The sequence below is a fragment of the Gobio gobio genome (assembly GCF_949357685.1).
Source record: "Gobio gobio genome assembly, chromosome: 9".
Taxonomy (NCBI): Eukaryota; Metazoa; Chordata; class Actinopteri; order Cypriniformes; family Gobionidae; genus Gobio; species Gobio gobio.
In genome coordinates, this window is record NC_137115.1 from 49,494,622 (window position 1) to 49,506,754 (window position 12,133).

The 12,133-nt window shown below is 38.5% G+C and overlaps 1 protein-coding gene across 1 annotated transcript in view; it reads left to right on the top strand.

Moving 5' to 3' along the window:
- Positions 1-11,880, top strand: part of tspan18b (tetraspanin 18b) — a 79,014-nt gene extending 67,134 nt beyond the window's left edge. Inside the window, exons 4-9 of the mRNA XM_079825028.1 lie at positions 4,263-4,457; positions 7,084-7,158; positions 7,257-7,355; positions 7,465-7,641; positions 10,593-10,676; positions 11,097-11,880. Of these exons, the coding sequence (XP_079681154.1) occupies positions 4,263-4,457; positions 7,084-7,158; positions 7,257-7,355; positions 7,465-7,641; positions 10,593-10,676; positions 11,097-11,144 (678 nt within the window). The 3' untranslated portion in view covers positions 11,145-11,880. The remainder of the gene's footprint in view (positions 1-4,262; positions 4,458-7,083; positions 7,159-7,256; positions 7,356-7,464; positions 7,642-10,592; positions 10,677-11,096) is intronic.
- Positions 11,881-12,133: the final 253 nt, after the last annotated feature.

Sequence of the window (12,133 nt, forward strand, 5' to 3'; positions counted from 1 at the left end):
GATGTACACACGTGAATGTGTAATGATAACAATAAAATTGCTTGTTTTTGTTCAAATAAATGCTAATATAATTCTCTGAATATGCCAAAAACAGCTGTTCATATTTATTCAACCCTAAAAACTATTAAAAACAGCAATTTAGTGATAGTGTCAAGCTGTTTATTGAATCTGTTTATGACAAAAATAGCTGCTGTGACAGGACTCCGCTTGACAGACACATGGCTAATGCCATCCATGAAAAGAATTCCAGGTTTGACTCACAGGAGAGAGAGGCTGAGGAACATGTTTTTGTGTGAGGCTCTTATCTCAAAACCCACCATACAAACCCACACACACACACACTTCTTGAGCTGCTTAATCACCAGTCTGGTGTCTGCTCAAACCTTCATCTCTGTGTGAGTGTGTGTGTGTTTGTGAACGATGGGATGGTGGAAGGGTATCACTTTGACAGGTAGAGGATTGTGGGGAAGCTGCAAAAGAAATAGCAGCGTTTCCCAGCCCCCACTCGGCTGTCTTTGACTCGCCTGTTAAAACTCCTTATGCTCCTCTCTCCTTTCACCTTCCCCCTCCTCTCTGGAAGCGTTCACTTTCAGTAGCCGTTTACTCAAAAATGATTTATTTTCAGAGGTAGAGCCCATTAGTATTTCTCTGCTCTGTGGCACGTTAACCTCTGTGTTCACTTTACCAAGTAATGGGCGAACAACTCAGCAATTTGTTGTGCACAATAATTTTTCATATTTATCACGATCATTAATCCTGCACTGCAGAATCATTATTTGTTTTCCAGTTTAAAAAAAAAGATGTTTTTTGATTAGAGGATACTAAGTGGATATTATTGGACATTGCTTTCACAGAATGTGTCTTGAATGTAAAAGTGTATTTTGTTTTGTACCCTTACACTTTATTAAAAGGTGTCCGTGTTACAGTGTAATAATACATTTAAGAACTGAGTAATATTAATTAACATCTATTCACTATAGGGTAAGGATTAGGGTGTGGTTTATGGTTAGTTTCGTGTAATTATGCTTTTTTTTTGTAATTACTATAGTAACTACATTTAACATGTATAACAGACACTGTAAAATAAAGTGTTACAGTGTTTAAACCATTCACTAAGAAACAAACACCAAAGACACGCCATGCTTTCTGCACACATACCATTGTAATGCCATGTTTTTGGGGTATTTATGCTGAAAATACCATGGTATATCAAAGTATCATGTAATAGTATGGAATGTGAATATGATAATAACAAAACAGCAAAAGGACCTTTTTGATTTTTTGCCCTATAAAACAAAGTCATTGTGAACCGGACGTTGTGACCGACTTTACTTCAGTATTGTGATGTATTTTCCGAGTTAAAAACAGAATATTTAATGAGAAAAATGTAGGGCTTGGATTGTTTTTTCCTGCTGGGAATTAATTGGATCCGGAAAAGTGGGCATTCCATTCAGACTGACAGTTGGATGGAATGTTTTATCCAAGCTGTCAAACTGACGTCATCAAAGAAGGAAGGCCATTCTAGAGGGGAAGTACATTTTTCAGATTTATGAAGATTACAAAGACAAAAAAAATTTTTTGTGAATCAACTTCCACGGTTGAATTGTTCGCCACAAGACTAGTAATGTAGACTGGGTAAACCCAGCCTGATATGCCAGCGATTTGATTTCGCCCGGCAACTCAGTCTGGAAACCCGTACATTCACTTCTTCTGCTTCTGTTACACTTTTGTGGGAACCAATCACAGACTGGCTTATCCACCTGGCCCGCTATTGGAGGGATTATCACAATGACGGATAGAGAAGCGATGGGTCATTGCCCGTTGATCGCGCCTCTTGTGGTCTGATTGGTTGAAGGACTATCCAAATGCGTACAGAGTCATTTAATTTATGCGCGTTTATGCTCACGTGTGCAGTAGAAAATACAGAGCAGACTCCCCAGACCAATGTTCAATCTTAAATTGAGCTTGGTCTGATGATAGCCAGACAACTAGTAATGTGCACTAACAAAGAAATCATGCCGACTTTAAGGCCAATTCACACTGCAACGACAGATGGCAACAGACCCTTTGTCAGGTTTTGTCGGATCAGTGTGTTGCCGCTGTCAGCATCTGTTGCCGTTGGTCTGCGCTTGGACATGTTGAGTTGGCATTTGTCGGGTCGTGGAATGTCTTAAGGCCTGTACACACCGGGACAATTATCACGAGTGCTCGCACGAGTGTTCACACCCAAGCGATTTTCACTGGCAATGCGCCGAGTGAACGTGCAAATTCAGTAGATGGCGCTCCCAGTACACAAGGTGGTGCTGCACCACTTTACACTTCTGACACTCGCTTGTCACACAGAAGAAGAAGAGAGACCGTATTTACGTGCTTTTGTTTCTTTTGTTTCTTTTTTTTCTTGAAACAACGGTAGGGGAGTACAAAGACATTTTAATATATAAAACAAATCAAATGTATCTTATATTACAAATCAATCATGTTTCTATCACATTAAGTATCCTTTTCAACAGCTGAGATGTCTTAACAGCTTTTCGATTGTTCTGTATTGATGTTAGGGAGTCATAAAAAATCTTCAAATCAGTGGAAAATAGTCTACCATTTGGTACAGTCGATATACATTTTGCTTTATGTATATGATATTTCCCTAATAGGATTAAGAAGTTTAATTATATTATCCATTTCCAATAAACCAGTATCACAATCCATAAACAATACCATTACATCAGTTATAGTGACAAATTTGTAAAATAAGTCAAAAAGAAAAATAGAAACTTGGGACCAAAATAATTTGGTCATATTTACGTGCTTGCCAAAACCATAGACATATGTTTATGGCCAAAACCATTCACACACTTTTTGCTAACTGGCAAGCAGCATTAGCAGCTCATCTTCTTCTTTGTCTACTTACTACTTCTTCGTCGTATCAATGTGTGCTCGGCAAGAGCGTTTTGTGCTTGAGCGCCAACAAGTCGTGTTTTACAGTCACTTCAGCAGCTCCAGGCACGTGAACAAAAGCGCCGATCTCATCTCATCTTTACCGCGTCGCGTCAAAAAAAAAAAAAAGAACCCTAGACGTTTTTTTAAAAATGACGCTTTTTCGCCTGCCGTTTTGCGCGTCGGTGTGCACACTCACATTGGCGCCCTTTGTTTAGTCATGAGGCATTAAATGTCGGCGATAAACGCTCGCAAAAATCGCCCCGGTGTGAACAGGCCTTTAGACTTGCCGTACTGTCTGTGATCGTCCGCATTGGTCGCCATCTGTCGGTGCAGAGTGAATTGCACTAAAAATAATACTGTGAATACTCTGAAATTTAAAATGAATGAAAAATGTGAAATTACAATATTTTGTACCGTCTTTCTGAAGATTTTTTGTCTCATACAAGGCTTTTCAGTTACTGCCGACTAAGTAAAAATATATTCGAAACCATACTATTTTGGGTAAAAAAAAAAAAAGTTCCCATGAAAATGTGGCCAAAAACAGCACCAAACAATTGGCTGGCATATGGGGAAGCTTTAGAATGTCTGAACTGTAATAAATTGTTTTCCGTAATTGGTAGAGAATTGATTGTATTGTGAAGGGTGTGTGAAATGGCCCCATGTTAACTTCCCCAATCACAATGAAGATTCATGTGCCTGAACCAACATTTGTAGCATTTACTGAACTAGCTATTAAGTTTGTACCTAAAGGTAAAGGGATGCTTCACTCAAAAAGTTTAAATCTGTCACCAATTACTCATCATTTTCCAAACCTGTATGACTTTACTTCTTCTGTGGAACACAAAAGAATGTACTTTTGAAGAATGTTGTGTTGTATGGACAAAAAAAAGCATTTTTAAAATATATTTTAATGTTCCACTGTAGGAAAGTTTGCCTTTAAAATGAACTATTTGCATATGTTGACAAATGTAGCTTTTATCTACCCTAGGTAAACCTCCCTTATTTAACTGTATAAACTGAATAAGTTTATTGAAATTGAATTTGTGTGTGTGTGTGTGTGTGTGTGTGTGTGTGTGTGTGTGTGTGTGTGTGTGTGTGTGTGTGTGTGTGTGTGTGTGTGTGTGTGTGTGTGTGTGTGTGTGTGTGTGTGTGTGTGTGTGTGTGTGTGTGTGTGTGTGTGTGTGTGTGTGTGTGTGTGTGTGTGTGTGTGTGTGTGTGTGTGTAGTAAGTAGTAATGTAGTAATGTAGTAAGGCGATAAATTACACAAACGTCACTGTAATAACCTTAAATGGCAATTTTTTTCTTTCTTTCTCCATCTCCTCAGCTGGGCGGCTCCTTCCTCCTTGGTGTGGGGGTGTGGGTGGTGGTGGATCCCACAGGTTTTAGGGAGATAGTGGCAGCCAACCCCCTTCTCTTCACAGGCGTCTACATCATCCTGGCCATGGGGGGCATGCTTTTCCTGCTGGGGTTCCTGGGCTGCTGCGGAGCCATACGAGAAAACAAGTGTCTGCTGCTTTTTGTAAGTCACAGCATATTTGAGTGGACAGAATGTTTCAATAACACTTAACCAAGTTGGTGCCACTTACTGCAGGCTGAAATCCGGTTGCAGAATCCGGTTGCCAGTCATGTTTAATAGTGCTAAATAAATACATTATCTTAAGTTTACTGTATATACACACATACATGGTCGTCGGAAGGATTTTTTTTTTTCATATTTACTGGAGTTGGTGCAATTTACATTAAGTGCAAATAGGCTTCATCATTTACTAAACGTCTGGTTGGGCCAGACAAAATTACAAAAGTCACCAAATAATTTACAGTGACAAAAGTGTAGGGGTAAGACGCATGGCAGAAAGTTTGGACGCAAATCGACCCGAGGTTCGAAATCCGCCTTTTGCCAAACTCGCTCTACTCCCTTTTCCCATCACATATCAGATCGGAAAGGCATTCGAAACATTCGAAAAGTGGAAATAAAACTTCTAATGTGTGTTTAATAATAAAGTGTTTATTGGTTAGGGGTAGGTGAACAGAATTAGAGACGGTAAAAGTGAGTGGGTCCAATATCAATGGTCTTAAAAATGGGTGGGTCTTGTCTCACCCACATACAATGGTTCTGACGCCCACTCACCTAAAGGATTATTAGGAACACCTGTTCAATTTGTCATTAATGCAATTATCTAATCAACCAATCACATGGCAGTTGCTTCAATGCATTTAGGGGTGTGGTCCTGGTCAAGACAATCTACTGAACTCCAAACTGAATGTCAGAATGGGAAAGAAAGGTGATTTAAGCAATTTTGAGCGTGGCATGGTTGTTGGTTTCACAAATTGGGTTATTTCACAATCTGCTCAGTTACTGGGATTTTCACGCACAACCATTTCTAGGGTTTACAAAGAATGGTGTGAAAAGGGAAAAACATCCAGTATGCGGCAGTCCTGTGGGCGAAAATGCCTTGTTGATGCTAGAGGTCAGAGGAGAATGGGCCGACTCATTCAAGCTGATAGAAGAGCAACTTTGACTGAAATAACCACTCGTTACAACCGAGGTATGGAGCAAAGCATTTGTGAAGCCACAACACGCACAACCTTGAGGCGGCTGGGCTACAACAGCAGAAGACCCCACCGGGTACCACTCATCTCCACTACAAATAGGAAAAAGAGGCTACAATTTGCACAAGCTCACCAAAATTGGACAGTTGAAGACTGGAGAAAATGTTGCCTGGTCTGATGAGTCTCGATTTCTGTTGAGACATTCAGATGGTAGAGTCAGAATTTGGCGTAAACAGAATGAGAACATGGATGCCTTGTTACCACTGTGCAGGCTGGTGGTGGTGGTGTAATGGTGTGGGGGATGTTTTCTTGGCACACTTTAGGCCCCTTAGTGCCAATTGGGCATCGTTTAAATGCTACGGCCTACCTGAGCATTGTTTCTGACCATGTCCATCCCTTTATGACCATCATGTACCCATCCTCTGATGGCTACTTCCAGCAGGATAATGCACCATGTCACAAAGCTCGAATCATTTCAAATTGGTTTCTTGAACATGACAATGAGTTCACTGTACTAAAATGGCCCCCACAGTCACCAGATCTCAACCCAATAGAGCATCTTTGGGATGTGGTGGAACGGGAGCTTTGTGCCCTGGATGTGCATCCCACAAATCTCCATCAGCTGCAAGATGCTATCCTATCAATATGGGCCAACATTTCTAAAGAATGCTTTCAGCACCTTGTTGAATCAATGCCACGTAGAATTAAGGCAGTTCTGAAGGCGAAAGCATTTATTTATGTAAACACAGAATTTTATGTTAAATGTGAATAATCGCGTTTAATCAATTTTACAGCCCTATTATAAAATGTTATGTTCCCTCACACCGTGTCCTAACTACACGCGACGTGACACCGCGACACGCAATAAAAGGCATCTTTCCATGTTAATTCAAGTTTTTGCCCTAACCAGCCAGGAACAACAACACAAAACATAATCTCAGTTAATGTTTATGTGCTTTATTTAATGTTAAAAGTGTGTAATGTGACTTTGAATATTATTTAGTGCTCACAGCTCTGTAACATGGGTGTACTAAAAGCAATGGATAATTCACCTCAGATCTTGAAATTAAACAAATGGAAACAAGAACGATCAAACTGTGAACAAACAAGTATATTCCATGACAAAGATTGTTTTAGTAACTCAGCATGCATTTTAGTAATGCTTAAATGGTGCAATATTTGTGAATTTGATTATGTACTTATCCATTTCCTTGCGAGTGCCGTCAAGATTAATCTCTGGTGCTTTACACTTGTCGCGAGAGCCCGCCCACATGCTGTTCTGATTGGCTGTGGTTTTTGATTGATTTGTCGCATATCTCGTAGTCACGTCTGGTGTGGACACACAAGTTGCTTGTCGCTGGAATCTTAATGTGTCGCGTGTAGTTAGGACACGGTGTTAACATCTGTATAATCCCCCCAAAAAAATATTTTTTAAACGTTTAAAAAAAAACGGCCATTTTGAACGTTCATAGAGCATTCCAAAATAACGTAACTTAATGGGAATGTTAGAAAAACATAATTAGAAAGTATTTTGGTTAGCTGGGAATACAGTTGCCAGACCCAAACACTGACTGAAAATCTTCCTCTCTCTGCAGTTCTTCATGCTGATCCTCATTATATTCCTGGCAGAGCTGGCAGCAGCCATTCTCGCCTTCATCTTCCGGGAACATGTGAGTGACCGTGTCCGTCATGTTGAGACACATTTATGTTTTCAGTGTTAGTGTGCTGCTAATATCTCTAATATTTGTATTTGATCATGTGTGTCCAGCTGACCAGAGAATACTTTACTAAGGAACTGAAGAGGCACTACCAAGGCTACAACAACACCGATGTCTTCACATCAACGTGGAACGCCATTATGAACACAGTATGTCTTGTTTGTTCTTGAAACATATACTGCAGGTCAGCGTTGACCAAAAGTTATTAATAAATGAGCATATTTTAACTCGTATTTGCCCGTCTGTGCATCCCTCTAGTTTGACTGCTGTGGAGTGAACAGTCCAGAAGACTTTGAGGAAAGCCTCTTTAGGTTCATAAACCCGGGTGAAGTGGTGCCCGAGGCCTGCTGCCGTAGGAATAGTCATCTTGGAGAAGTAGGCTTCAGTAACAAGGAGGAATGCCTGTCAGGCAGCATGCTTTACCGGAACAACAAGGTGGGCTCTCATACTACTGTATACGTCACATCCCTTCTGCCTGGTCGAAAGCTCATAGCTCAAATTTAACTAGAGCAGAAAAACAGGAAGAGGGGAATAGCGTTACCACTCTCAATGCTGACTAGTGCTTTTCCATGTTCTCAGTGCCTGGGGAATGTGAGCGTGTGAGAGAGTTTCTGTGAAAGCGAGCAGGGCCAGTAAAACTTAAGCAATTGTCATGCAGATCTGTATTAAAAAGTTACAAGTGGACTTTCAGCTGAAGAACGTTTTCACGTTCTGATTCTTGTGTTGTGGACTCAAAAAATGAAAATTTGGTCATTTACTGCCATATGAGAAGTATCTATGAAATACATAATTGGATATTTTGAAAGCTCTTTGGAAACAGTCATAATGACCACAACACTATAAAAATAGTTAATATGATTTGTGTGCTGTATTCCAAGTCATCTGGAGTCCCCTTCATTGTGTGAAGAACAGGCTGAAATTTGTTGAACACTGTTCACTGATAATCTTCTCATTGAGTGAGCTGTTTTTATAACTGTTTTATAAATCATAACTGACCTGCAGCCAGTTGCATAAACAGCCACACTAGCTATGATTCCATTCACCTATTTTAATGCACATTTTGGGATATCACATTAAAAAACGCTGGATGGAAACACCAAGATGCTCATAAATTCTAAAAATGCACATAAAAAAAACGTATGCGCTCAATTTTTATATCCGATAAGATGTGCGCATAAACTATTAGATTTACCGAATAAATTCCTCAATGTGCAACAACTGCATAACTGGACTATCCAGCGGAGGAGTTTCATCGCACAGCATCTCAAATGTTGTTTACGTTATTCTGAAATTCCTGAGCTAAAGTCTGTCACCAGAGTGATTTGGTTTAATTCGCTCCCAGAAGCGTCTCACATGATTGCGTTCACAAACACCAGCATCCGAACGCAAGATAACATGACTGTGTTTATTGCGTTTTGTCTGCGCTCTCTGAGACGCAAGTCATTTTTATGGTACGAAAAAGAGCCACAGTTGCTTCATCGATCGCAGGAACTTCCATTTTTATTACAGATTTTATTTTGCGCCAATTTCCCAGGAAGTAACAATTTTCTTCTCTTGAACACATGGGATGGAAACTAAATTCTTTAAATTGCAAATGTTAGGGCTATGCAATATGCCGAAATATAATGATGATTCGAGTGATCATCTAGATTTAGATATAGCTATATTCTATTTATATTGCTGTCTAAGACATACACTACAGAAAGAAGTCTCTTATGCTCACCAAGGCTGCATTTATTTGATCCAAAACACAGTAAATCAGTCAAATTGTGAAATATCATTACAATTTTAAAAAACTTTTTTCTATTTGAATATATTTTAAAATGTAATTTATTCCTGCCATGCAAAGCTGAATTTTCAGCATCATTACTCCAGTCTTCAGTGTCATATGATACTTCAGAAATCATTCTAATATGATGATTTGATGATCAAGAAACATTTCTTATTGTCAATATTGAAAACAGTTTTTATTTTTTATGGTGATAAACTACTTCAAAATGTTAGGGGTAGGTAAGATTAGGTAAAAAAAGAAAAAGAAATGAATACTTTAATTTTGCATTATATTGTTTAAAAGTAACAGTAAAGACATTTATAAAGTTACAAAAAAAGATTTCTATTTCAAATAAATGCATAAATAAATAATCAAATCTGTTCATCAAAGAATCCTAAAAAAATGCATCACGGTTTGCTCTAAAATGTTAAAGGGTTAGTTCACCCAAAAATGAAAATTCTGTCATTAATTACTTACCCTCATGTCGTTCGACACCCGTCAGACCTCCGTTCATCTTCGGAACAGAAATGAAGATATTTTAGTTGAAATCTGATGGCTCTGAAAGGCCTCCATTGACCCAATGGCACGGTTCACTATCAAGACCCTTAAAAGGTACTAAAGACGTCGTTACAAAGTCCATCTCACTACAGTGGTTCTAAAATAACTTTATGAATCTGTGACAATAGTTTTTGTGCGCAAAAAAACCCTAAATAACGACTTACATAGTGATGACGATTTCAAAACACGGCACCATGAAGCTTCGAAGCGTTATGAATCACTGAGCCGAATGATGATTCGGATCACGTGTCAAACCGCCAAACTGCTGAAATTTGGCGATTCAAACCGCTGAATCTACTCAGTGATTCATAACGCTTCGAAGCTTCATGATGCCTTGTTGAAATCGTCATCACTATGAAAGTCGTTATTTAGGTTTTTTTTGCGCACAAAAACTATTGTCGCCGATTCATAAAGTTATTTTAGAACCACTGTAGTGAGATGGACTTTGTAACGACGTCTTTAGTACCTTTTAAGGGTCTTGAGAGTGTAAAGTGCCATTGTGCCAATGGAGGCCTTTCAGAGCCATCAGATTTCAACTAAAATATCTTCATTTCTGTTCCGAAGATGAACGGAGGTCTGACGGGTGTCGAACGACATGAGGGTAAGTAATTAATGACAGAATTTTCATTTTTGGGTGAACTAACCCTTTAAGTAGCAAAAACTATTTTCAGCATTGATGATAATAAAAAAAAACATTAATAATTGAGCACCAAATCAGCAGCAAAATGGTCGGTTCTATTAAGAGATTGAAATGGTGGTCAGTTTTGTTCGAAGGGAGAGTAAGCAATTCTCAAATAGCATTAATTAAAATATCATTATCAAAATGATCATTGTTGCAGATGAAAAAACTAGAATAAAAGTCTGAAAAACTGAAAAGAACTAGCTGAAATGATTAATTCAATCATCCGGTCTAGTGCACAAGTCATATTGACCACTGGGTTATTATTAATATTATTTTAGATTTAGAGACAACATGTGGGTGTGTAGATAATGGCATAACTTGACAAAATTGTCTGAACTATAATGTTTTTCCTTTTGTTTATGTTTGGATCGGCAGGGCTGCTATTCAGCGGTAGTAGACTACTTTGAGATGTACATCTATGTCGCTGGTGCCCTGGCTATTGTTGTACTCACGATTGAGGTACAGTATTACATTATGTCCGTTTCATTGATCTTATCTCAGAGAATTTGTCTAGAACTGTTGCAGATGAGACAGATCTTGAACGAATGGCCACAGATACACGAGTTGAACAGAAGTGTGCTTTAAACTGAATCACTGCTGCCCTCATGTGGTAATGTGCTGGAGGTAGACGGCAGAATCAGTGAACACAACTACAAATCATCATGCTGTGTGCAATACATATTTAAAAAAAAAACGTATTAATTTAGCAGAACAGCTGAATGAAGCTTGAGTAGATGTTTTAACATGTAAAGGGCCCAAGGTAATTGTACATGCTTTGAATCGAACAGCCTTTTATGATTTAATCTGTCGAGCTTAAATGATTCATACTTTTTTGTTAACTTTCCTATGAATGAAGGTTTGCGTTTCTTTTCTCAACAGCTTTTTGCCATGGTGTTTGCCATGTGTCTGTTCAGGGGAATCCAATAGATCAAGTTCACCGAAAGACTTTTTCAAAAAAGAAGACACCTCAAAAGAAAACTGAACCACTTTTCAAAGAATGTTTTACTCCATTTTATATCTCTAAAAGTATTAAGGATAAATCAAAGAAAAATGAATCATTGACCTGTACTTCACAGCTGGACCTTTGACGTACAAGGTAACAAAAATAAAACATTGACAAAAAAAAAAGAACATTCTTTGAATACTGAGAAGATTTAATGGGCTTTTTTGTCAGAAAGCCCATGCGTAATTTCGACCAGGTGTTAAATAGACCAGATAAAGCCTGAAAAACAGATGAAGAAGGTGCTGCACTGATTTTGGATGAAGAATATTTATACTGAGTAATGCTGGCTTGTTTGTATAGGCATTTGTGGTTTTAGTAATAAAAAAAATAAAAAAAACACTTTCCTCTCACCAAACCATTACCACAATCATTGAATGCAAGCTTTCACAAGCACATTATAATAGTGTTGTATAGTCACGTGATTTTCCATTTTTATCTATTCCTGTTTGGATGCTGGAGATCTGTGTGTGCGTGTGTGTGTGCGTGTGTAGGGTGAATGTACCTCTTCCCTGCTTGAAGACCAGCATTTTTTTTTTTTTTTTCGTATTGTGATGTTTATTGCAATAGTAATTTTATGTGATTTTAGCTGAAATTGATGTGTATGCATTTGTATTGAAGACAAGACTAACATTAAAGGAATCTCTGATGAACCCTTTGTTCAGATTCGTAGTGTCTCTAAATAAATCAGACCTGTCCAAGGTTTAGTGTAATGGTTTCCACACCCAACCATTACTGTAGCATGTACATGCATCATGAAACATTCAAGAACAGAGCCCAGGTCTGCAGATGCGTGTTTTTGCAACAAGATGATTCTCTCCTTCACGTATTTGCCTTGTTTGTTTGTTCGCTATGTGAGGTTTATAATTTTGACACCTTCTTGCTTCTAAGTCAAGCATATCAGTATATATATATA